Source organism: Epinephelus moara, chromosome 4, assembly GCF_006386435.1.
Source record: "Epinephelus moara isolate mb chromosome 4, YSFRI_EMoa_1.0, whole genome shotgun sequence".
NCBI classification, from domain to species: Eukaryota; Metazoa; Chordata; class Actinopteri; order Perciformes; family Serranidae; genus Epinephelus; species Epinephelus moara.
The window spans coordinates 22,924,448-22,947,648 of NC_065509.1; the positions used below are offsets into that span (position 1 = coordinate 22,924,448).

Sequence of the window (23,201 nt, forward strand, 5' to 3'; positions counted from 1 at the left end):
CTAGAGTCTTAAAAGTGATGTGGCTGCCACAGAGCACATCTAAACTTCCACCTACACACATCGCCTGCTCACAAGTGAAGTGCAGCATCCATCAGAGTGCTTTGCAGTATCATCCCTCACACACAAACACAAGTTACTGTATATAAACCTCAAACTTTCACCTACATATTACCACAAGAACTGGTAAGTGTCTCCACACACACAAATTCTCACTACCTCCCTCGTACCCTCACATACTAAGTCCACTGTAGCAGCACACAGAGACTTGGCTGATATGCGTGCATCATCAACTGCTCCTACGGATGACTGCAGCCCTCTGAATCAACAGAGACAGAGACAGGGTTTGTTCCTACGGTAGCTTAGAGGCCCAACAACAACTAGCTCATTACATACCATTACCTAAGACAGGCTTACACCACAAGTAATGAGAATTGCCTAAAAAAGAAACTGCACGAAGCTACGGAGGAAGAGCAAACGAAGGTTCTTTTTGTCTCTTTACAGGTTTTGGTGTGTCCCTGTCTACTAAAGCCACAATATAAACTCAGGCAGGAGCTTCACACCTTGAATCTCTTAATGGGTTTCTATACTCTTTGTGTCTGTAATGGCAGCAGGTGTCCAAATATTAGGAAGTCCTGTAGTTCAAGCATCAGCCCAAGAGTGCCCCCACGCATCATCCAGAAGTTTTTCGCTGGCAAATGAGCAGGGAAAGCTGAGCGCTGACAAGATGAAGGGAAGTTTATCATAGTTAATTTACACATACTACACACGATAAAAAGCTTGGTTAAATTTAGCAAAGTATCCCTTCAACAACTGTTGCTTTCTTGGATGTGTTTTGTGTTAAGGAAACTGTCAAAACACATGGTGACTTAAAATTCATTCAAATTACCAAAGGTTTATCTGAATCATTTCCTTTTAACATTTTGGTATTTCCAGCAAAGATACTCACAAATTAGCTTTAGTCAGTTTTCTACTTTTTTATGTAATTTGAATATTTCCCATTAGCTGTTAACAGATTTTAAAAGATGTACTCTGACAGTGATGTCCCAGCAGCCCCCAACCATACCTGTTAGGTATGTTCAACTGATGTTAAGCCATGAAAAATCCTATATTCTGTCAAAAATATAGTGAATTTGACCAAGCCATTATCTCCAATCCTTACTAACTACAATACCCCCAGCAATTTAACAAGCCAATTTTGGCAATAGACTATTCATCCAGTGTTATGGACTTATGTGTGCAAATGTTTCTTTAAAATAGTTCTATTAAAAAAAACAGTGTAGAGACAAAGCCACAGAGTTTGGATTAAAGGAGAATCTCAAATATTACTAAGCTGGGAATGATTTAATGATTTAACATTATTGCTATTGCCTGTGGTCTGACACCGTTCCATCTACTCATTACTGGACTACAAGCACTAAAGCCTCTGCTATACATCAGCTCACACAGTGATTATAATGTGAAGTAATGACAGATTTCAGGTTAAGCTTAGTTTCCTACACTCCTCGCCAAGACACCGCAGGGTGTGCACGTGTGTCCAGCAGCTGAATTTCTCCCACAGCCTTCAATGTGTTAACGTCTTGCTCTGCTCCTACAGAAATAGACTGCTGCCCTCCAGACACTCGGTTGTGACTGCGAAACGTACACCCATGCTGTTTACAGTCATAGTGTTGAGATACACAGACCAGTCTGAGATTAACTGTAATCTGTCAAGGGTAGACTGGGGAGAGTCACAGAGGAGGACTGACACTGTAATCCTAACTAAGCCCCCCATACACAGCATAGGAAACACAGTCAAGAGCATTCATATCTGTGAAGATTAGTCTCCAGGTCTGTCTATCCACCTCTCTGCTTACTGGTGAAGGTCTTGTTAAACAGACAGACAAGGGACTAGTGCATATATACTGGGAAATTCCTGTCACAACACTGCCCTCTGTCACTAACTGGCCGACTGACTGCAGAAAGATTACCAGAAGAAGAGCATCACTATGTATGAGCTTGCCTACCTACACACTGAGGTGAGCCATGATTTGTGTGACTGTAAAAACACCATCATTAATCACATTGTCATGCATTTGTTGTCTTAACCACTGCTAATGTAATAACTAGCTTAACCCAACTAGTATTTCTTATTCTCTGATAATCTTTTCGTAGAAGCAGCAACCTTGTGATTTATCTCACGGGAAAGGAACCAATGCTATGTGCCACTCTGGAAAAAGTGGGCTTGAAACAAGCTGAGAACTCTCTACATTTATAATAATGCATGCACTTTTGTTAAAACTAGCCACTGAGATGATCAAGAGACACCTGATAGAAAAAGAAAAAATCCTCAATCAAAATTTAGGGGGTTTCTCATCTAAATAGCCAACTACTCACTTCTGTTTGGCTGCTATGTTTTGATAGAGTGGGCAGTCTTATAAGGTTAAAAGGATGCAGCCCCCCCATAATCCGACATTGGAAAAGGATTGGGGGAGGGGTTTTTCGAAGCTATTCAACCATCCCACAAGCACTTCTGAAGAAGCATACTGGCAGCTCAAGAAGCAACCTATCTTAGCCAGCTCAGTCAGCCTTATTTAACAGCATGAATACAAAACTTCAGTCTGATACACACACAGAAACACAGGTAAATTGATGACCAACTGACTGGTCTAGTAATCATAAAACTAGAGACAAAACAAGATGCTTGAAAGTAGCAGAGAAAATAGCATGTTTTAGAGGGGGGGGGGTTAAAGCTATTTTTTGGGCATTTTTAAGCCTTTAATTGATAGGACAGATGAGTGTGAAGGGGGGAGAGAGAGAGGGAGTGACATGCAGCAAAGGGCCACAGGCTGGAGTCGAACCCGGGCCGCTGCGGCAACAGCCTTGTACATGGGGCGCCTGCTCTACCACTAAGCCACCGACGCCCCGTTTTAGAGGGTTTTTATCATGAAATCAGCAAAACACCCTGACTCACTCATGAAGAACAAGAATGATAAAAAGCACTATGTTATGATGATGGTGCCATGATGAAGTCATAGCCACCAAGCCAGAACTCAAAAACCATATGCTGTTTCAGCAGTTCTGTCTTTCCAAGCAGCACAGTAGAAAGCTAATCAGAGATGCTTCAGTTAAAAAGCACAAAGCAAAGTCTGCAGCAGGCGTCAACGTTAAAAAATGGGGAAATCAAACTATAGTGTGTCCAGTCAGTGGCATGCAAATCTGTTAATATAGCAGGGTTTAGAATAGACAATTACCTTTTCTGCATTATTTTTTGTCATTTTTGTCTTTACTGGAGAGATGACAGTGAAAAGGCAGACAGGAAACAGGGGAGAGAGAGAATGGCATGACAATAAAGATCCCCATCTGGATTCGAACCGGTGACAACATGGTATTCACTGTAACCACTCAGCCACCAAGGCAATCCAGTCTGTGACTTTTTTTAATCAAAAATGCCAAATATTCCCTTGTTCCAGTTTCGCAAATGTGTGGTTTTCTGCTTTTATACTTTATACATAATAGTGAACTTGTGATGGACAATTTTGTTGACCATCATAATCATGAGAGGAAGTGGAAGTCCAACTCAGTGCTGAGGTCACTACACTAAAACAGAGACGACCACCACCATGGTTCCTGTTTCATCTGAAGTTTTGAGGGTGCCATCTGAGATTTCTGCCACTACCCTATTACAGTAGAGGTAAAGGAAATTTAATTTGTGTTATTCAAAGTGTAAAACTAGAATTACTGTCCCACTGTTGTATGCCTCTGCAAATGAGTCAAGTTTTTCTTAGAGTTTACATCCATGCCTGTGAAAACATGGATGCTTCACACACATCTTACCTTCAGCAACACAGAAGATTGATACAATCAGCACAGGTTCAAGGTGGACACCCAAGATTAGCATCACCAATTCAGTATCTGACCGCTTCTGTTCCTGACGTTAAGTAATGGCCAGAAAAGTGTCTTATGTAGAACATTATGAAGTCACAGTGAAGTTGACCTTTGACCTTTTGGATATAAAACGTCATATCTTCATTTTATCCTATTGACATCAGTGTGATGTCAATTAGGAGTTATGGCTAAAAACACATTTTGTGAGGTAAAACTGACCTTGACCTTAGGCCTTCAACAACCAAATTCTAATCAGTGGACGTTTGTGTCATATTTGAAGAAATTTCCTCAAAGTGTTTGTGAGGTAGCACATTCCCAAGAATGAGACGGATGCAAGGTCACAGTGACCTTCACCTTTGATCATCAAAATCAAATCAGTTCATCGTTGAGTCTAAGTGGATGTTTTGTCAAATTTAAAGAAGCTTCCTCAAGGTGTTTGTTAGATATTGCATTCACAAGAATGAGACAAATGCAAGGTCACATTGACCTTGACCTTTGACTTATGACCACCACAGTCTAACCAGTTCATCGTTAAGTCTGACTGAACATTTGTGTCAAACTTGAAAAAGGAATCCCTCAAGGTGCTCTTGAGATATTGCCTTCCCAAAAATGAGACAGATGAGGTGAAAGTGTCCTTGACCTTTGACCTACAACCACCACAATCTAACCAGTTCATCATTGGGTTCAAATGGATGTCTTTCCCAATTAAAAAAAAAAAATCCCTCAAGGCGTTCTTGAGATATCACGTTCACGAGAATGAGACAAACAGACGGACAACCTGAAAACATAATGCCTCCAGCTACAGCTATCGTCGGCGCAGAGGCATAAAAATTCATTTAAAAGGTCAACAACAGAAACAATGTCCTGATTTATTCAGGAGATAACAGATGTGATATCCATCTCCAGCCTGGAATGTTTCAACCCTGTCTATTAAGCTCCAGTGATACAACCCTGCTGTATACTTTAACATCAACCTGACCTCAAACGATCTGAGAACAGGATGTATGTAAACATATTTAGTGGACGACTGGTACGTCATTGCACAATGGATGGAAAGGAGGTAAGGAAAGAGATAAGGGTAAGCAATAATGGGGACGAATACGGAAGCCTACTGTTCGTTATTTTTGCACAACTTCCTGTCACAGCCCTCCGAATTTGAGAAATAATAATAGGGTGGAAGCGCTGACATATCTGTGTGTGTGTGTGTGCGCGCGCATGTACACAAGCACAACTAGAAAAAGTAAGAAGGAGAAGTAAGATTTAACAGCTGACAACATGAGCATGTGAACAATAGGTGAACACCCAGGGGTCAGAGTGGTGTGAACATAAAATGAATATGATGCTTCATATTTCTTTTATATCTTCCCACTGAGGAACAGACAAACCCTGCTGAAAGGGGGAGCCGCATTTCTCTGACTCTGCCATAAAGTGCCAGAAATGCACAGAGGTGGCAGCTAATTTTAAGTCAAGGACCTGAGAGTGAACAAAGCAAATGAAACACCACTGTCTGGACTAGCCTTTCAATCCTTTTAACTGAGCGGACTTAACACCTAGTGAAGGCCTCCAACAAACATCTGAGCAGATGAAACTGACAGTGGTAAACATTCAGCTCCAGGCAACACATGCACACAGGCATTTGTTGAAAGCTCAGCTGAGTAGGGGTAAATGAGCATGACAAAGAATGACATGCAGAAAAACAGAATGCCGTTTCCTTTGCAGCCTCCCTGTAACACACTAAACAACACATGCATGACCCGATACGACCCCATACTACACAAACACAAACTGCAAGGCATGATTTTATGCACAAACAACCCAAAAGTAACACAAAAATAGTCAGTTGCACCATCTGATAAGGGATAGTTTCAACACTGACAGTTTTTTCCATCGGAGTATAAGTTAGCTGTCGACTGGCCTAACTCTTCTCTTACTCTCTCTTCAACAATCATTCATCATTCCTGTCCAATCGATGTCTTGCAATGCCACTGTAGGACTTAACTTTGCACAGCTGCCCAAAAATATCATCTGATCAGTTATTTTATTAAGTGACAGTATGACAGCAGCCAAAAAAGGAAAAAGAAAAGTTTCCTCCTTGAGCAAGCAGCCTGCTGTTACAGTGGTTCGGATTAATTAGACAGCAACACCAACTCTGCCCTCATGAATTGTTCATGATGACATGAAACAGAAAAGTAACTGAGTGGCTGCTCATTTAGACAGTGAGTTAGTTAGTTAGTCAGTCAGGAGCACAGCTTAAAGAAAGTACAACAGCTGCTGAGAATTGGCAATATGGATTAAGTTTTCTATCGCAAAATATGGAATTTTACAGGGAATCCACCTGATAATTATTTTCATTATCGATTAAAAGGACGTCTGAATTTTCTGTCAACTGAAAAGTCGATCAGGCTTATTGACTAATCATCTCAGCCCTAAATTTTACTTTGCAACATATATATATATATATATATATATATATATATATATATATGTGTGTATATATATATATATATATATATATATATATATATATATATCGTACATTTTTTCTGGAATTTCCTTAAAAAAATTCATAGATACATTTTACGTGTAAATGTCCTTCTTTAGCAGAATGAAATACCTGACATTGTCTACATCAGGGCCTGAATTTCAGTGCGCGATTTGGGATACTGGACATATTTTTAATGATTCCCGCAAATCAAGCAGATATAATGCAAGAAATTCCAGCACATATTTAAAGTGATGTAAAATTAATTTCAGCAAGTGTAACTGCACCAGTGCAGTACGGCCAGTCCACCAGAAACGCTGCATCAGACAGACCGACTTGCGCCCCCTTGGCAACACACCTAGTGCGCTCTCTCTTCCTATTTCTACAAGGCTATGAGCCTCTGGGTCTGCTATAGCAGCATATCTCACTCGCTGACAGGTTTCAGCGATGTGAAGTTGAAGGCATGCAAGCATGATGGACCACTGGCGGAACGTCAAAGGATGAGCGCAAATGGCAGTGCCATCTTCAGGATGCTCAAACATGTAAGCCTAACAGTATTGTTACTAAGCCAATACAGCAGTCCAAACACAAGTTTCAAGCTAACTGGCTCATTATACATCTGCAGCTCAAACTTAACAATGGTGAAAAGAGCTACTCCATTAGTAAAATGTACTGTATGCTGCGCCTTTTACCAGCCGATGTTACAAAACCTCAACTTTAAGTCACCACTCAAATAGCATTTCTCATACAGCAAGGAAAGAGAGAGAATAGAGCACGGAGACAAGAGACAATAGAGAGCCACCAAAAAGAATGACTAAGGACCCTGATGCAGCTCAAAGAGATGGCCACTAGAGAGGAGAAGAAAGGGAATATAAATTACAGCAGTGTATATACTTCAGACAATCTCAAGGAAAGCAACAAAATGCAATGAAATGTAATCTGAGGAAAAATAGGAACAAAGTGGTCCTCGTGCCCCACCCCCTTCAAAAAATGTATAAACCCCCTCCCTATGTTAAGCATTTAAAGGAGGAATTTACTCCCTATTTTGAAAAATGAATTTCAGGCACTGCATATGTATATGGAGAGTGACTCAGAAAGGTTAATGTGACTCTATCTATCCGAGTAGGCCCATTAAAGTGGATATTCTGTGACAGTCTTGTTACTAGGAAATCCCTAGTTTGTGCTTGCAGTGGTGGATGGCTTATCACTGAGAGCATGGAAACACTTACCTGAAGCAACTTGCTGGGACCACCACTATTACATGGACCTTGTGACTACCCATCTGAGAGATGTCTCAACACAGCCACAGGCACTTGATGTATCGTAATCAGAAGACAAAGGACCACAAAGTCGATTGTGAAGGCTGATATAATAAAAACAAACACACCTGAATGAAACAACCACCCAGGTGAAAGTGAGATTCCATTCTAAGCATGGTATTCCAGCAGTGCAGTGACTCTGCATTCCTCTGTGTGCCTGCTCAGCACTTTTATTACACAACTCCACTCTTACATCCAGTCAGAACAAGCTGCAGAGCAATCAAACCTCAGTGCTCAGCTGGGCCAACAGCTGTATCTTTTCAATCTGTAAAGCACGGCATAGATAGAGCAAACAGAGACTACTATTCACGTTAATCATTATGCTCATCCTTAGCAGATTATCCCAACAAGTGCCTTTATTCCATCTATTCAGAGATGCCTGAACAGCATATTAGTCTAACTTGAGAGTGAATAACAACAGCTGTGAGCTGGGTATTTAAAACTGCCACCAGAAATCAATTCCGAAGTATCTAAGAAGACAGTCTCTGCATGTTAATCTAGCATGTGTCTCTTTAGCAGTTTATAGAAACCATGTTGAATCAGAATGGCAGACTTTCACTCATGATGCACATCTGTTCACATCTCATCAGATATGTCATACCAAGATTGTTATCTTTGACAACAGGCTTGAATGATTCAACCATAGAAACGCACACATAAACTGTGTTTTTAGACTCAATTCAGTTATTTTAGCTTTCCTTACCCATCACGCCAACTGTAACTTGCTATTATCATTGACTGCACCACCACTCAAGCACATTTTCTACCTTCCTTAATCTCCTTACCTGCATTTCAATTTACTAGTTTCTTTCACACTTTTTTGCAACTGCCACACTCCCCTCTTTTCTCCCCCTCCCTCTCCGTCTCCCCCTGTCCCTGCTCATTGAGGGCTCACTTGCTTTCCTTTGCTCAGCCTTGCTCTCTAAAATACTCCCGTTCACTCTGAGCCAAGAGGCCCCTGCCACTGGCCGTCCATTAACCACTCCAGTTTCACGCTGGCACTCAGTCATCCTATTCTTCAGCTCACAGTATGCTCTTCTTCCCCTGAGATGCAGAGAACAGGAAACTGTGTGTCTGTGTGTGCTTAGGTGTGTTTGTGTGTTGGAGGACTAGTGCAGACACACATAAGAAGAAAAGAGGGCAAAAGAGACCAACTGTGCACCAAAGCAAATTTTTAACTTCTCTACTTGACTCAGACTTCTTGAGTCAGACTGTGACTGAAGAGTTGTGACCTGACTGGCTTAATTCATGGCCTTAAATTAAGCATTTGCTGAGGTGGTTCCCCCAGGAAGTAGGTGCACTGCTGCACAAAGGCACATGCAGGCACGACATTTTATGCTTGAAGGAAGGAGCACTTATCCTTGCTATTAATCATGATAAACACCAACACTTTAACCTGCGTTCAACACCTAAACACGTGCCCACTGGCAACGACTTGGGCACCATCCCCAGATACAAGGCTGCATATAAGTCAGACAAACACAGAGAGAAAAAACTGCCTCATAATTTGAGTTTTTTTTGGTTGTTCTTGTCGTGACTGATATTGCTTGAGTGTGTTGTGGTTTTCCTCAGAAGCTGCAACACAAATGCATTGCTTCAGTTGAACTGTGGAGCAAATGATCAATACCGCAATATAACGTGACAGGTTTTGTATCAAGACACTCATCCGGGAATCGGTATGCACTTGACAATTTGATTTAGATTCAGGGTGCTACAATCCAATTATAAAGCAATTCTTAATGCATTTACGTCTGCATTCACAATATACACATCATTACTGTCACAGAAAAGTCAGATGACTTTAATTTAATCTTTAATCACTTAACATGACAGAAGTAATCCATCTGGTAGGTTCAGGTCGCATGCATGAGCAAGTCGCATATTTTCCAACTCTGTGAATATTCAACTATAGAGAAAAGTATGCGCTGCTTTGCAACTTGCTTCAGGGTTTTCTGTTTGACATCAGCTACAACTGGTTTTCTTCCAGTTCCAGGAAAAAGTTTAATTTGCATCTGCATGTCTGTATTCTAAAGATTATTTTTGGCATTTTTGCCTTTTATTAGACTGGAAAGTCTAGTGTGAAATGGGTGCACAAAGAGGGGAGTTGACCCCATGGCTGCTGGGGCAAGGACACAGCCTAGATACATGGGGTGCCCGCTCTGCCAGGTGAGCTGGTGGGTGCCCCTGCATGCTTGTTTGTTTTAATGCTTTAAGTTATACAAGAAGTTACAAATGACATACTGTCATAATTGGCAGCATTTTTTTCCAACTGGACTGCGATCTTAGGTAATGCAAACCATCCTCTGACACAACCTCAAATCTCTGATTATAATTCTGGCTCAAAGTGTAACCCATGGTATCAGTGAAGCTCTGCGAGAAATGCCCTAAAAGGCCAAAAAGAAACATGTTTACAACATGCCTAAGTATCAATGTATCATCACATATTGATTGTGATTATTTGAAATGGTTTTCAACACTCATTTTCCATCAATACACCAGTACCAGCTGTAGTTTCTCGCTCTCTCTTACTGTTAATGTTTTCTGCAGTCACTGTACTGTTCTCCGCTACAAACCAAGAAAAGAAAAGAAAAGCCAATGATGTCATGCTACAGCTTTGTTATATTCATCTTTCAAAAAAAAGTTAATTTTATGCCTTCAATGTCAATTTTTCCCAGTGGTACTGAAAATGGTATTGAATATGAATATTTTCCAAGGTATTGTATCAAAGTTTAAAAGCCCAGTATTCTGACAACACTATCAGGACCTTATAAAAAAGTCGACTTGTGCTTGAGAGAATTCAGCAAACCTTTCACCTAGGAAAAAAAAAAAAAAAGCTAACCTGCCAAGCTCAACAAGATGTCCCAGAGCCTAAATCTGTGATCTACAACTCACCTTGTATCCCAAACAACTGTCCAAGGCAGTGATCCCTGGCTAATCCACACTGTGGCTGCCTGCTGGGTTGAGCCAGCCTGTTTATGTCAACAGCATTCGGTGATGCTGATCCTTTCTCTCTGGGCCTGAAGAACACAGATAGCGCTTCTGGGAGCACGGCTAAAATGACCTGTTTTTGGCTCTCAACAAAATACATGGATCATGCTCAGTTGCAGGGGTACCTGTAAGCACAGCGAATCCTGTTAGGCATTCCTGTGAAGGTTACATGTGTCAAACAAACAAAAACAGTGTGTGAATTGGGACACACACACACACACAAGGACTCACATGTGCTCAGGGCAAGCTTACAGGCATGCTTACACACTGCAGGGGAGCATTACATCAATAAAGTATGGTTTTGTGGGGTAGAACTGTAGTAAACATTACAGGGGTTGATGTTGGGGTTAAGCAACATTTCAAGTGCTGAATGGTGATTGGGCAGCTGAACCTAAAGCCATGTATTTGGTGATTGAAAACAAAAGTACAAAAATGTCCATCTATCCTAAAATCTTCATGCTGCAAACAACCATAGCATTGTTCTTAATGCAAAACCTAGTTGATGTCCTTGGCATTATTCCAACAACACACTGTAGAAAAAAAAAAATCAACAATCCCATCTCAGAGTCGTCCAAAAATAGTGAACATGTCTAGAAAAACAAATGATGACTTAAACTGAATAACCCACCCACACTGCTTCATTCAGTCCCAGACAGCCCAACTGAGAGACTTTCACACAAGAATGACTCTGGCTTGGTAGACCGATTACAAGGCTGGCTGGAGACAATACACAGATCGTAGTCGTATATCTCATCTTGTTATTATCACTGGTATGTCTGAGAAGAAGCAAAAGCAGAGTGATGAAGTCATAGATGATTTAATGCCACAGACAAGAAACGTTAATACCACAGACAAGGTAGTTGAGACTTGAGAGAGGCAATGTCACACTGTCGAACAAGTACATCACAAATAATTCTACACCACTTAACCTCTTTCTGAACCCTGCCTGTGGTGTAATAAAAATCCTGCCAGAATGGGTTCGAATTTCAGAGTTAGCAGTGAACTGAAGTCAAGGGCACAGCTCTGTGTAAGGTGGGCAGTCTGGCCGCACACACAGGCATGCACTCACACCATCTGGTTGAATGACGCTCCAACACAAACTTGTGTACGCAGTGTTATCTAAGGACACTGCACAATTGATTTCTGTCTGTGACTAATATTTGCTTATAGCCCTACCTAAACCTGCGTACAATAGCTGTGCTGCAAAAATATGCCATTTATCAAATACTTCCCTCATTTTCATCCACTTCTATCTCTCTGTTTTCAAAAGCTAAAAAAACTAGAGCATACCTTTATAATACAACATGGACAGCTGACTGTGTCTTAGGGCTTCACACTTATTCCAAATATTACCGAAATCGTAATCTGGCCAAGTGCAATATCCAAATCACAGGAGCTGCAATTTTTTGATGTGGCAAAATTTGTCACAAAAATCCATTATAAATGAAGCATTGTGGTGCTGCAGAGATGCCACGGCCTACAATTCATATTCCAGACGTAAGGGTAAATGCTTGTTTGGTAGCGACCAAAGCAAAAATCACATCATCATCATTTTTTTCTGTGAAAATTAAATGCAAGATATCGCAATCACAATATCTGTCAAAATGATCGCAGTATGATTTTTTTTTTTTGCATATATTGTGCAGCCATATTGTGTCATGTCATTAAAATCATGCCAGTGACAAAGACCACCTACTAGTGCTGTCACTTCACTAAAATTTCTTACTTCGATCCAATACTTCAATTCGATCCAATGTTGTTTTAGATTCCACTGGGAAAACTGATAATGAGGGCATACATTTAAATGTTTTATTAAATGCTAACTACAGCAACAGCTTTTCTTTTCTTGGTTAGTAGCAGAGAACAGCAGAATTACTGTAATAAACATTACCAAAGAGAGAGCAAGAAAACCTAGCTGGTTCTGGTGTATCGATACTGCGGTAAATGAGTGTTCAGAAAAACAATTTCAAATATTCAGAATCATTATGTATCAATAAATCAATGACAACATTCATGAATGTGTTTTCAAAGGCTGAAAGAGCCATTTACAGTACAGCAAGGACAGCTTTTATACTGCTACTACCACTCTACTTCACTGACTGTGTCCTGTCATCTAAACCATGCTGGTAACAAAGACCCACCTACAACCTCCTACTGCTACTACTTGGCATACATGCCATTGGGTTCATGCCCTGGTGGTACTATCTACATGAGAGAATTCCTCACAAAATTCCTGAACAAAGTGTTCGGTATGTAAATGTGTGTTGTAAGAAACAGTTTGTGTTCAGCGGGATATAAATCATCTTGCTGGTTAAACAAGAGGGGACCAATAGAGGACCTGAAAACTCTGTGACAATAAGTGTGTTTGTGTGTGTATTCGAAGTGTTTACTTAGTGACCAGATGTGTCTTCTCTTCTGTGCATCCTCTATGGTTACCGTTTGTCAGTGTGTACAATATCAGTTTCCACCTGCTGCTAGACAGGGCCAAGGGGTTATGTTACGCAAGAGTTTGTACTGGCTGATGACAGGCATAACTACTGGTGACGGCTTACGGCTCTGCTCCCATCAGGACACCACATTGACTCACACATGCTGCAGCAGACACAGCCAGGTAGACACCACATGATGTCATCAAAATTAAGTCACCTTGAGAAAACTCAACGTGCCAATGCCACACCTTACCATAAAAAGTTAGGTCATTCATTTGACACAATTCTAGTATAGCGTTTAAAATACAGGCAGTCTTCTTTGTACACATTACAATCAAGTGTGAGTGTTACTGTATAACTGGATGTCTTTATAGTTTTATAAATGTTGTTGGAAAATAAAAAACCTGTGAGTCATTTGTTGACATGTTGCAATTTGTGAGGACTGCATTACTTAAGGTTTATTGCACAGTACAAAGAGTTGGAGAACCACCTACTTCCTCATATGTTGACTCTTACTTTGACCTAAATCATAAATCCAAACATTTCAAGCTCTGTTGACAGCTGCACAACATTGGATCACAGTAAATACAGGTAGGATGAGTTTGTTGCTTTGTAGCATCACTTGAAACAGAGGAATCTGTGAAGTTAGGGGCAAGATCATAAATATCTAGTTCAACCTGTGGGATACTCACAAATTTCTTTTTCCCATCTCCATCCTCAATGCTCTTCTTTGATTTCTTGTCCTTCTTGGGACCAGCAGCTGAGGCAGAGTTCCCCGTGTTTGGATCCATATTTATAGCGTAATCCGTTCCCTTGAATTGGGTGTCAAAATAAACCCGTGTGTCTTTAATCTCCCCGTACTCAAACGTGAAAAAACAAAGCAAATGTTTCTCCCGTCGGTGTTTCCTGACTTTGCGAAAAAGCAAACAGTTAATTCCCCTGGGCCTATGCTAGTACCCTGGCTAACTTAGCAACAATTAGCACAACGGTGCTAATGATTTGGTAGAGAGCCAACTGTTACACCGAACGAGCCCCTAGCTAAGCCGCCTGTCTGTATCACTGAAGGAGGGAAATTCAAAGCACAGCCCCAACTCCTCGGGTCGAAAAGTACAAAACCAACCTGTTGCGTTTGTAAAACACAAATGAGGACTTATTCCACCAGCATCCACATGTAACACAAGCCGAAGATTTAAACAATGTGTATTTCAAGTCCCGAAAGTATGCGATACTAACTAAGCTAACCGTTAGCTTGCTAGGCTAGCTCGTCTGACTACAGTAGGTAAAGTCTCAGGAAAGAAAAAAACTCCGCTCTTTCCACTTCCACGAGTTGTTAAAGCGACTACAACACGGGCGACGAGTTGGTATTACGGATGACTTGGCCCGACCGTGTATCCCAAATTAGTTTCCATGACTGCTTACAAGTTTGGTTAACTTTTTAACCCCTGAATGACAGGGGGAAGCGACTAACGTCTCTAGCGCTGGAGGAGTCTTCCTGTTCTTCTGACAGTCCGGTCAGAGCTGGTTGGGGAGGAGCCTGCGCTCTGCAGCTACACCTGAGAGCCTGAGAGGATTTAGCTGGCAGTTTTTCCATGACTGCACAGAGCTGTGGGACCAGGGATCAAACAAATAAGTGTAATATATTTTAATGAAATATAACCTAACTGCTCAGTTATGCTGTAGAAGTTGTCCAATTTGTGTTTCCATGGCATCACCATTCATGACCTATGTTTACAGCTGCACAGGAAATGATGTAACAATGTACTGTGTCTTAATCTAGAATCTAAAATCCAAGAATAAAACACACCCACGGTCAATTCAAAAGTCAAATGAGCAATGTAGTAGATTAACCCACCACCAGCAGGCAGCACAGGCCAGTTACCAGAATATTAAAACAGCTTGTTTCCAAGTTTGACAGCTGCTGGTAGGTACCACCATGGATGGATTACTGAATGCGCCTACTGGGTACACATCCAGGGGCCCAAAGCGTAAGGGCCTCCACTGGCCTTCACCTGCAAAATGTCACTTAAATTAAAAGGTAGTGACCAAGAAGAGACTCAAAATGCCTACAAAGACACACAAAATTACTATAGACATAGCCTACTCTTTAACTTATTCAGAATGAGACTGCTAGGGTCCTGACAAAAACTAGGAGATATGACAACATTACTCCAGTTCTAAAATCCTTATACTGGCTACCTGTCACTCAGAATTGATTTTAAAAAAATTTGCTGCTTATGTATAAATTACTCTGTGGCTCAGCGCCCAAATATATCTTTGACATGCTTGTGACATATGAACCTATAGGACCCTTAGGGCATCTAGGGCCGGCCTACTGACCGCCCCAAAAGTTAGAGCAAAACATGGTGAAGCAACGTTTTGTTATCATGCAGCACAAACCTGGAATAACCATTTTTAAGTCAAAGCTAAAAACATTCCTTTCTTTAGACTGACTCCATCCTGTAATGACTGCAAACTTATTTTTAAACTCGATTTAAAAAAAAATGTTTTCATCTTTGCTCCACTTGTCTGCTTTTTGTTATTGTGTTGTTTAATTGTAAATAATTTAGTAATTATTTTCTCTTTTCTCTTTAATCTTATTCTGTAAATCTGTTTCCTTTATTATGTTTTATATTTCATTGCTCTGCGAAGCACTTTGAATTGCCCTGTGTATGAAAAATGCTATAATAATAAAGCTGTCTTGTTTTGCCTCACAAAGAAATACAACATTACCAAAAAAAGAGACAAAATTACCACACAGAGACACAAAATGACTACAAAGAGACACAAACAATCAAAAATGAAACAAAATTACCACAAAGAGACACAGAACCACAAATTATGCATAAAGACTACAACGATAAAAGAACAGTAAAAAAAGAGGCAAAACCATCACACAGTCTGTGTCTTGCTTGTATGGCGATGGGGCCTTGTGCATATCTCTGCCAAAGGGCCCATTGTCTCATAATCCATTCATGGGTACCACTGTACTGTGGAGTTATCAAGGTAATAACTTAAATCACAGATGTTTGAGTTCAGCAGTAACCTCTGGCATCCCACAGAACTTAAACCAGTAGTTCATACTGGAAATAGTCAAGTAGTTTTACAGTTCTGCAATAAATCAGTTTGAGAGAGGCAGGGTTTCATCGGGCAAATTGAAGAATATATTCTATTTCTCCCTGTTATTTTATTCATGTCACATAGAGCTATATCTCTATAAGAGAGAATGTACTGCCTGTAGTTAAAGACCCCTGGAGTGTGATCTCTCCTTCAGCCCTCGCCAGTGTATCTGCTGTAACCTTACCACATTACAAAAGTCATCTCTCTCTCAGTGACACAAATGTGTGTCTCCTTGACTCTTAAGTTCAGATGTAAGATTAACCGGAAAACCTCTATTCAGACATCTAAGATTGCCCTCACCTCAATATCACACAGGCAATTAATCTTATCTCAGCTATCTGCAAAGGAATTCAGCTGATGTAGCTGAGCAAGATCTCACTGGCGCGAATGTTACAATGATTATTAGTTTATAATGAAGGTCACCATTAGTAACCTCTCTCTACTTATGGATCTAACAATACCAGGGGATGTTGCTTCATTTCAGTCAGGTGTTGTAAAGGTGAAGTTTCAACATGTGTGGCTTTGGCACTTGGCCATTTTGTACTGTAAACATATTGTGCAAACAAATAATCGGACTTGGGGCGCCACCAAGTGGTGACAGGCGCTGCAGTGTCACCAGTGCTAACACAGCATGTACAGCAAAGTTAATGTGCACCTTGGAAGCGATTGAGGTGCAGTAGCCTATTTTATATTGTTCTCTAAAATGATTTCTTTGCATTCACAGATGCAATTTGCACTGAGTGGAGGAACATTAGAGACAACTGCAGCAAATTGTTCTGAATATGCTGACTAAATCGACCCAATTCTTAGCTGATTGTCTTCCCAAAAAAAGCATGTAGGCTAGTTGGTCGGTCATTTTAAGTTCAGCACCACAGAGAGGTGGCCTTCTGCCCCCCTGCTTGCAATGCATTATATCAGTGCTTCTCAGATTCAAATAAGATTATGATTACGCACGGTAATAATTACTGCGTTTTTGTATAATGCCCAACACTTGGAATGCAGTGTTTCTCTTACCTCTGTGACGTACACAAACCTGTGCGCACACACGACCACACATACACACACACGGGCACAGGATTACAGAGATAGGCTCATCTAGCTGTCTTGGTATGTGAGAGATGTTTTCTAACAACAAGATTGGAGAGGATTTGCGCATCACCGGTGGCACTGAAACCGACAATAGTGTGGTTTATCGCGCAGGTCTCATCATAAACTTCAGCCTCAAGTCTTCATTCTCCGGGATATTGGCGCTATAAATTGCAGGGGGAGAGGTTAATTAAAAGTGAAAGTGCACGATAAGGCTAGCAGCCCTATGGCACTCGTGAAAACACCTCCACGGACGTATGAAATGATTAACAGTCGGCCCCTCACACCCAGCAGCTGCAGCATCATCTTCAGCCATTCATAAACAGATGCATAGACGAAGAGACTGCCACTTCAAAGTACATTTGAATATCTTTATGTGACGATATAGGCCTACGGTTTGTAATTTAATCAGCATTTTTACAATGGACAAAAGGATGGGAATTTTGTGTTGATTGCATCAGTTCACAAGACAAGACAGTTAAGTTACAGTCATACAAAATATTTTATATACAATCTACTGTAGACTCTTTCTATGTTACCATAAGTCACATTTCCATGAGAAAAAAAACAGATTAATCTTGTCAGGGCCAGTGTCGAATACTGTGAATTTGTGAACCTAAACTGCAGGCTCCAGGTCAAATTTATAAGCAGCTAGATGAATTAATACAAGCTCGGGAGTATACTGTAAAGGAATGAACAATTTGTTTCCAAAGTGCAGCACGGGGACCACATGGGGGTTGCAGGGGATGATGGATGGCTTCACATTTTATTCATTCATTACCAGAAAATACATGAGTCACCAAATTGACCAGGAGTTATACGGTTATCTTTTTTCCACCTGCAGTGGGCCCATACATACCATTCATCTTCTTAATGGTACCCCATGGTCTGAAGTGCTATTTTGGGGGGATGGGGCTGTGGGCCTTAGAGTGAAACGTGTGGGCAACATTTGGTCTAATCGGGGCCCTGACTACTCATGTTAGGCGTGGGGATTCTAGGTTATTTAGGCCTTCCAATGTGTCCAAGGCAACAACTTTGTGAGTCCAGTGCGTGCAGCAGCAGTTCAGGGGTGACCAGTTAGTCCTTAAAGGGACAGTTCACACCAAATCAAAAAGACATATTTTTGCTCTTACCTGTAGTGCTTTTTTATCAGTCTAGATTGTTTAAGAGTGAGCTGCTGAGTGTTGGAGATATTGGTTGTGGTGATGTCTGCCTTCTCATGGATATAATGGAACTAGATGGCACTCGGCTTGTGGTGCTCAAAGCACTAAAACATACACTTGAAAAGCTCAGCAGCAATGTCTCTTTCCAAAAATCAGGACCTGGTTACTTGAGATAATCCACAGACCTCGGTGTGAGCAGTTTCAAATAGGAACTATTTTCTTTCTAACTAACTACACCTGCCAAAAGTATCACTGCACAGATGGAAATGTGCATTTACTCATAGACAAGAGGCTTGTGCTATTGACAGCCTGAGATGTAATCAATAATGGCGTCCTTGGCTGAGATGTTACACTAGCTAGCTCAGTGGTCCTAGCTGAGCTGGCAGTAGCACGCTTGATGGTTGACAGGTGTAGTCATTTTTTCATGTAGGTACTATTTTCTGTCTACCAAACTACACCCGTCAACCGTCAAGCGTGCTACTGTTAGCTCATAGGACCACTGAGCTACCTAATGTTACAGCCAGGCTGAAAAGGACACCATTATTGATTACATCTCAGGCTGTCACAAGCACAAGCCTCTCGTCCATGAGTAGATGCACACTTCCTTCTGCGCAGTGATACGGTTGGCAAGTGTAGTCAGTTAGAAATAAAATAGTTCCTGTATGAAACTGCTCACACCAAGGTCTGTGGATTATCTTGAGTAGCCAGGTCATGATTTCTGGTATGAGACATTGCTGTTGAGTTTTTCCAAGTATATTTTTTTGTTGCTTTGAGCACCACAAGTCGAGTGCCATCTAGTTCTATTATATCCAAGAGGAGGAAGACATCTCTAGAGCTGATATCTCCAACACTGGCAAGTCACACCAAAACAGAATAGACTGATAAATAGCACTACAGGTGAGAGGAAAAATATGTATTTTTTATTTTAGCGTGAACCGTCCCTTTAAATCCCCACAAGAGTCTCACTAAAGACCCATAGTCCCAGAGATTTGTCCTGGGGGTCTAGCCTACTTGTAGGAGGTCCGGGCCTCTCTCAGCGACCTGTCATATGGCATGGAGGCGAAGAAAGAGTTCCGGAGCTGGCAGTTGATGAAGAACACAATGAGCAGCACCAATAAGAAGAGCAGTAGGCACATGACTATGTAGGTGATCAGGTCCGGTTTGTGGAGCTCGCCCTCCCGGAGCCCTCCTCCCCCTCGCCCCGTGGTGGGTCTCAGGAGAGCGGCCACGCTCACCGAACCGCCGTGGGAGGCGTTCAGGGAGGAGGGGGCGTGCGTGGAGGACTGGGCCATGAGCACCAGGTCGAAGTCTGGGGTGTCGGTGGAGTTGAGGAGGATCTGTCTCAGCATGGCGCCACGCGTGCTCACCGGCTGCGTCGATCAGCTGGAAGATATAAAGACAAGGAGAATCTTATGTAGCCTACTGACCCCGTGTTTGTACAGTCTGTCCTATCTCTGATGTACCAACAAAGAATGTGTGATAAATTTGGGAACAGCCTGTTAGGATAGGAGGATAACAAAAACCAGCCATCCCATTGCAGACAAAATACCTCCATGTCTGACAAGGTCACTGATAAACATCCAGTGACAAATATAATCTGCACTGTATGTACAAATAGAGTCACAGTGATGCCATAAGTGATATTTAATACAATACAAAGTAAGATGGAATCACTGTTAAGTACAGATTCCTCGAAAGACCACAGGACCTTGTGAGGAAATTACTTACTTTGGTTTGCGCTGCGAAGAGTTCCGCAGGTGAGCTGGAAAAGACAAAATCCCGGCTCCGCATTCCTCAGCGTCCCCAGCTCTGTCCGCTCCAGCCCCGCCGAGGACGCGCTGTGGAGAAGCGGCGGGTCGGTGGCTTCAAACCTGCACCCACTGACCATATGTAGTGGGATATGAACGCCGCGTCTCCCGCAACATTAAACTGATCAAATCCACGTGTCAGCGCAGATCAGGGTCCCGGTGAAAGAGCCCATTTCCAATTCCACTTGTTGGCGTTTAAATCCAAAATCGTCCTGCCACGCGTATGTTTAAGCACAGATTGCGACGGGCTATACTGTAGCGATATCCAAATTACTCAAGGGTCTGTCAGAGGTGGCGAAGTTCAGCGGCGATCGCCGGTGCGCATTCACGTCCTCTTGCGCGTCTTGGGGAGCAGGCTTGCGCAGCAGGCTTCAACAAGATCTCCTTTTGCTTGTGCGCACAGGGGCGCAGAGGAAGGGCAAGTCGGATCCCCCGCTTTTCCAGCCCCTCGCTTGTTATTTTATCCAGTAAAGGGTCGATACGTGTCAGATAGAAGCTACCGAAGGTCTGCCCTTATGGGATTATCGATCCAGTATGGCTAAAAATGAGACGAAAGGAGAGATTAATGAAGGACAAAACACAGCAGCACACCGGGTCGTGAACAGCTTCCCATCTTCGCCCTGGGTTTTGTGTGTGTGTGACAGAGAGTGGGGAGAGAGGAGAGAAAGAGGATTGCAGACCAGGAGAGGGGAAGGAGGGCGCTGGAGGCACGTCACCAGACAGGGAAATGTGGATGTGTGGTACTGTAAAGAGAGAGACACCATATCTATCTATCTATCTATCTATCTATCTATCTATCTATCTATCTATCTATCTACAGTACCCCTCACAATATTTTCAAAGTGATGAGACAAAGTTGAATCAGAGCCATTTCTGGTTCAGCATGGGGAATGTGTCACACTGGGGTGAGATTGGTGAGTGTGTGTAAGAACTCAGAGGGGTGATTGCATTTTAGAAAAGGTCGACCAGGTAGTCCTTTGTCTGAGTCTTAGTGCCTGACTCATCCGGCAGCCCATTTCCTCTTGGAAAGACTTAAAGAGCAACAAAACTGCTCTTGCATCTGCATCTCACATGAATCTGCATCTCACATGACCTTGTCTGCTCATTTAGAACATAAATGTGTGTGTCTCTGCTGTGACACAGATTTGACATCTGGACCAGACACTGAGAAGAAGGTGGTAGAAGTGGAAATTGGGAGCGGGTTTACTCTTACATGGTGCTTCGGACATAAGCGTGCATACAAAGGGCCGGACCTTAAAAGCTCTGCCAAACTGTTTCATATTCATCTGCACCTGTTCTGTCACAATAGGATGGTTGGCAGGCATGGAGAGCAAGGACAGAGGGGGGTTCACACACACACTGCAGCAGAACCATAAACCATCCCCAAATTGCAAACTTTAACGCAACATGCACATATGCACTGACAGACAATAAAAAGTTTGAGGCAAACTAGTCTACAAATATCAGACAAAAACACCTAGCGGTGTCCTGGTGTCCCACATCAACTGTATTCGACAATAAAGAGGATTACAGTGGGCCAGAGTTTGGTAGAGAGTGTGTGTCACATGGGAAATCTAAATACAGCCTGAAGCCTTGTTTACATACGTGGAGGGACATTAATAATTGTGACGGCTAAGGAGATTACTGTTTATTATTGCTTTTTTGGATGTGGCACTGCTTCGCTATGGGCTTGCTGCTATCCTCATCCCCATCACACACTCTCTCTCACACACACACACACAAATCCAAAGACACACAAAGGAAGTCTGACCCATTTTACCAAAATCTGTGCCTTTGAGTGGTGATCAACGTTATAGACGCAAAACTCCACAGCGATGTTGGTAGCAGATCTAACTCACCTATCATCATATGTGTAGATTTTGGGAGGGACACAGGAGGACATGTACCCTTCAACATTTACAACATGTGCATTTGTCCCATCCAATAAAAACATGAAAGTAGTAGACAAGATTAAAGACATTTACACCATAAATCGATGCAGAAAAGTCACAAATTGGTGCATGAAAAAATAACTAAAATGCAGGAAATGAAGTGTTCAATGCTCACAATTTGCTGCTGGTGCACCCAACCCCCCTATTTCAAGACCTACACCCTGTCACATCATTGTCAAGAGACGTGGTTTCGATAGGAAAGGAAAATAAAGAGGGAGAGAGATGGAAGGGTTGTGATATACCATGATGTATATGTCGATTGATGCCTCGCTCTGTGACTAATTGTCAGAGTTATCAGGATTTGCTCATTAGCTGTAGCCCATGACAGTGGAATTTTGATTAGGAATGCCGAATTGTAATTCTCCACCACGATAGAGATTCATTATGGGCCTCAAACAAGTTCCCCTAAAGCTCCTTGACACTGTCAAGCATCATGTCTCACAAAACACTGACCTCTCACCTTCTATGTGTTTGCATCATACATGCACAAACAAACACAGGGACAGGGACGGCCCTAGGCTTATGGGGGCCCAAAGCAGGACACAGTTTGGGAGCTGCTCTCACTATAATGTGCTGCTGCTTCAGATGGCACTGAACCAACTTGTGTATTGTAAAGTTCCAGCAGACGTTATGTACAAATAAGCTTGTGAGGACTAAAGTGGGACCGATCAGCAGCAACACTACCTTTAAATAGATTACAATAAAAACAATTTTTGTCCATTACCACCAAACCCAATGAATGGTCCTCTTAAACTGAGATCCAAATATAATTTATTTTACTTCATCATTACTACATCACTACTACATCATTTTTTTTAACCACAGAATCCTGGGAGTGCTTGTTTTGTAGGGTACAGTAAATTATTTACTTATGGCTCGGACAAACTTTATGCATTGAAGGTCTGCTGCTAAAACTAACTTTATGGTGGCAAGGCAGCTGTGGTTGGCTTGAGGGCAGTGTTTTGGACAGGACTGGAGTGTGGAGCAAGAGAC

The 23,201-nt window shown here is 41.9% G+C and overlaps 2 protein-coding genes across 2 annotated transcripts in view; both read right to left on the minus strand.

Moving 5' to 3' along the window:
* The window catches only part of LOC126388554 (protein diaphanous homolog 1-like), a 115,523-nt gene extending 100,932 nt beyond the window's left edge, over positions 1-14,591 (minus strand). The window contains exon 1 of the mRNA XM_050041745.1: positions 13,775-14,591. Within this exon, the coding sequence (XP_049897702.1) occupies positions 13,775-13,873 (99 nt within the window). The 5' untranslated portion in view covers positions 13,874-14,591. The remainder of the gene's footprint in view (positions 1-13,774) is intronic.
* A 4,655-nt stretch (positions 14,592-19,246) lies between these two features.
* Positions 19,247-20,886, minus strand: LOC126388867 (small integral membrane protein 32-like). Its single transcript, XM_050042206.1, has 2 exons — positions 20,177-20,886; positions 19,247-19,831 (listed from the first exon to the last, which is right to left on the minus strand). The coding sequence occupies exon 2, from the start codon at positions 19,795-19,797 to the stop codon at positions 19,456-19,458; it is 342 nt and encodes a 113-aa protein (XP_049898163.1). The 5' UTR covers positions 19,798-19,831; positions 20,177-20,886; the 3' UTR covers positions 19,247-19,455.
* Between the last annotated feature and the right edge of the window lie 2,315 nt (positions 20,887-23,201).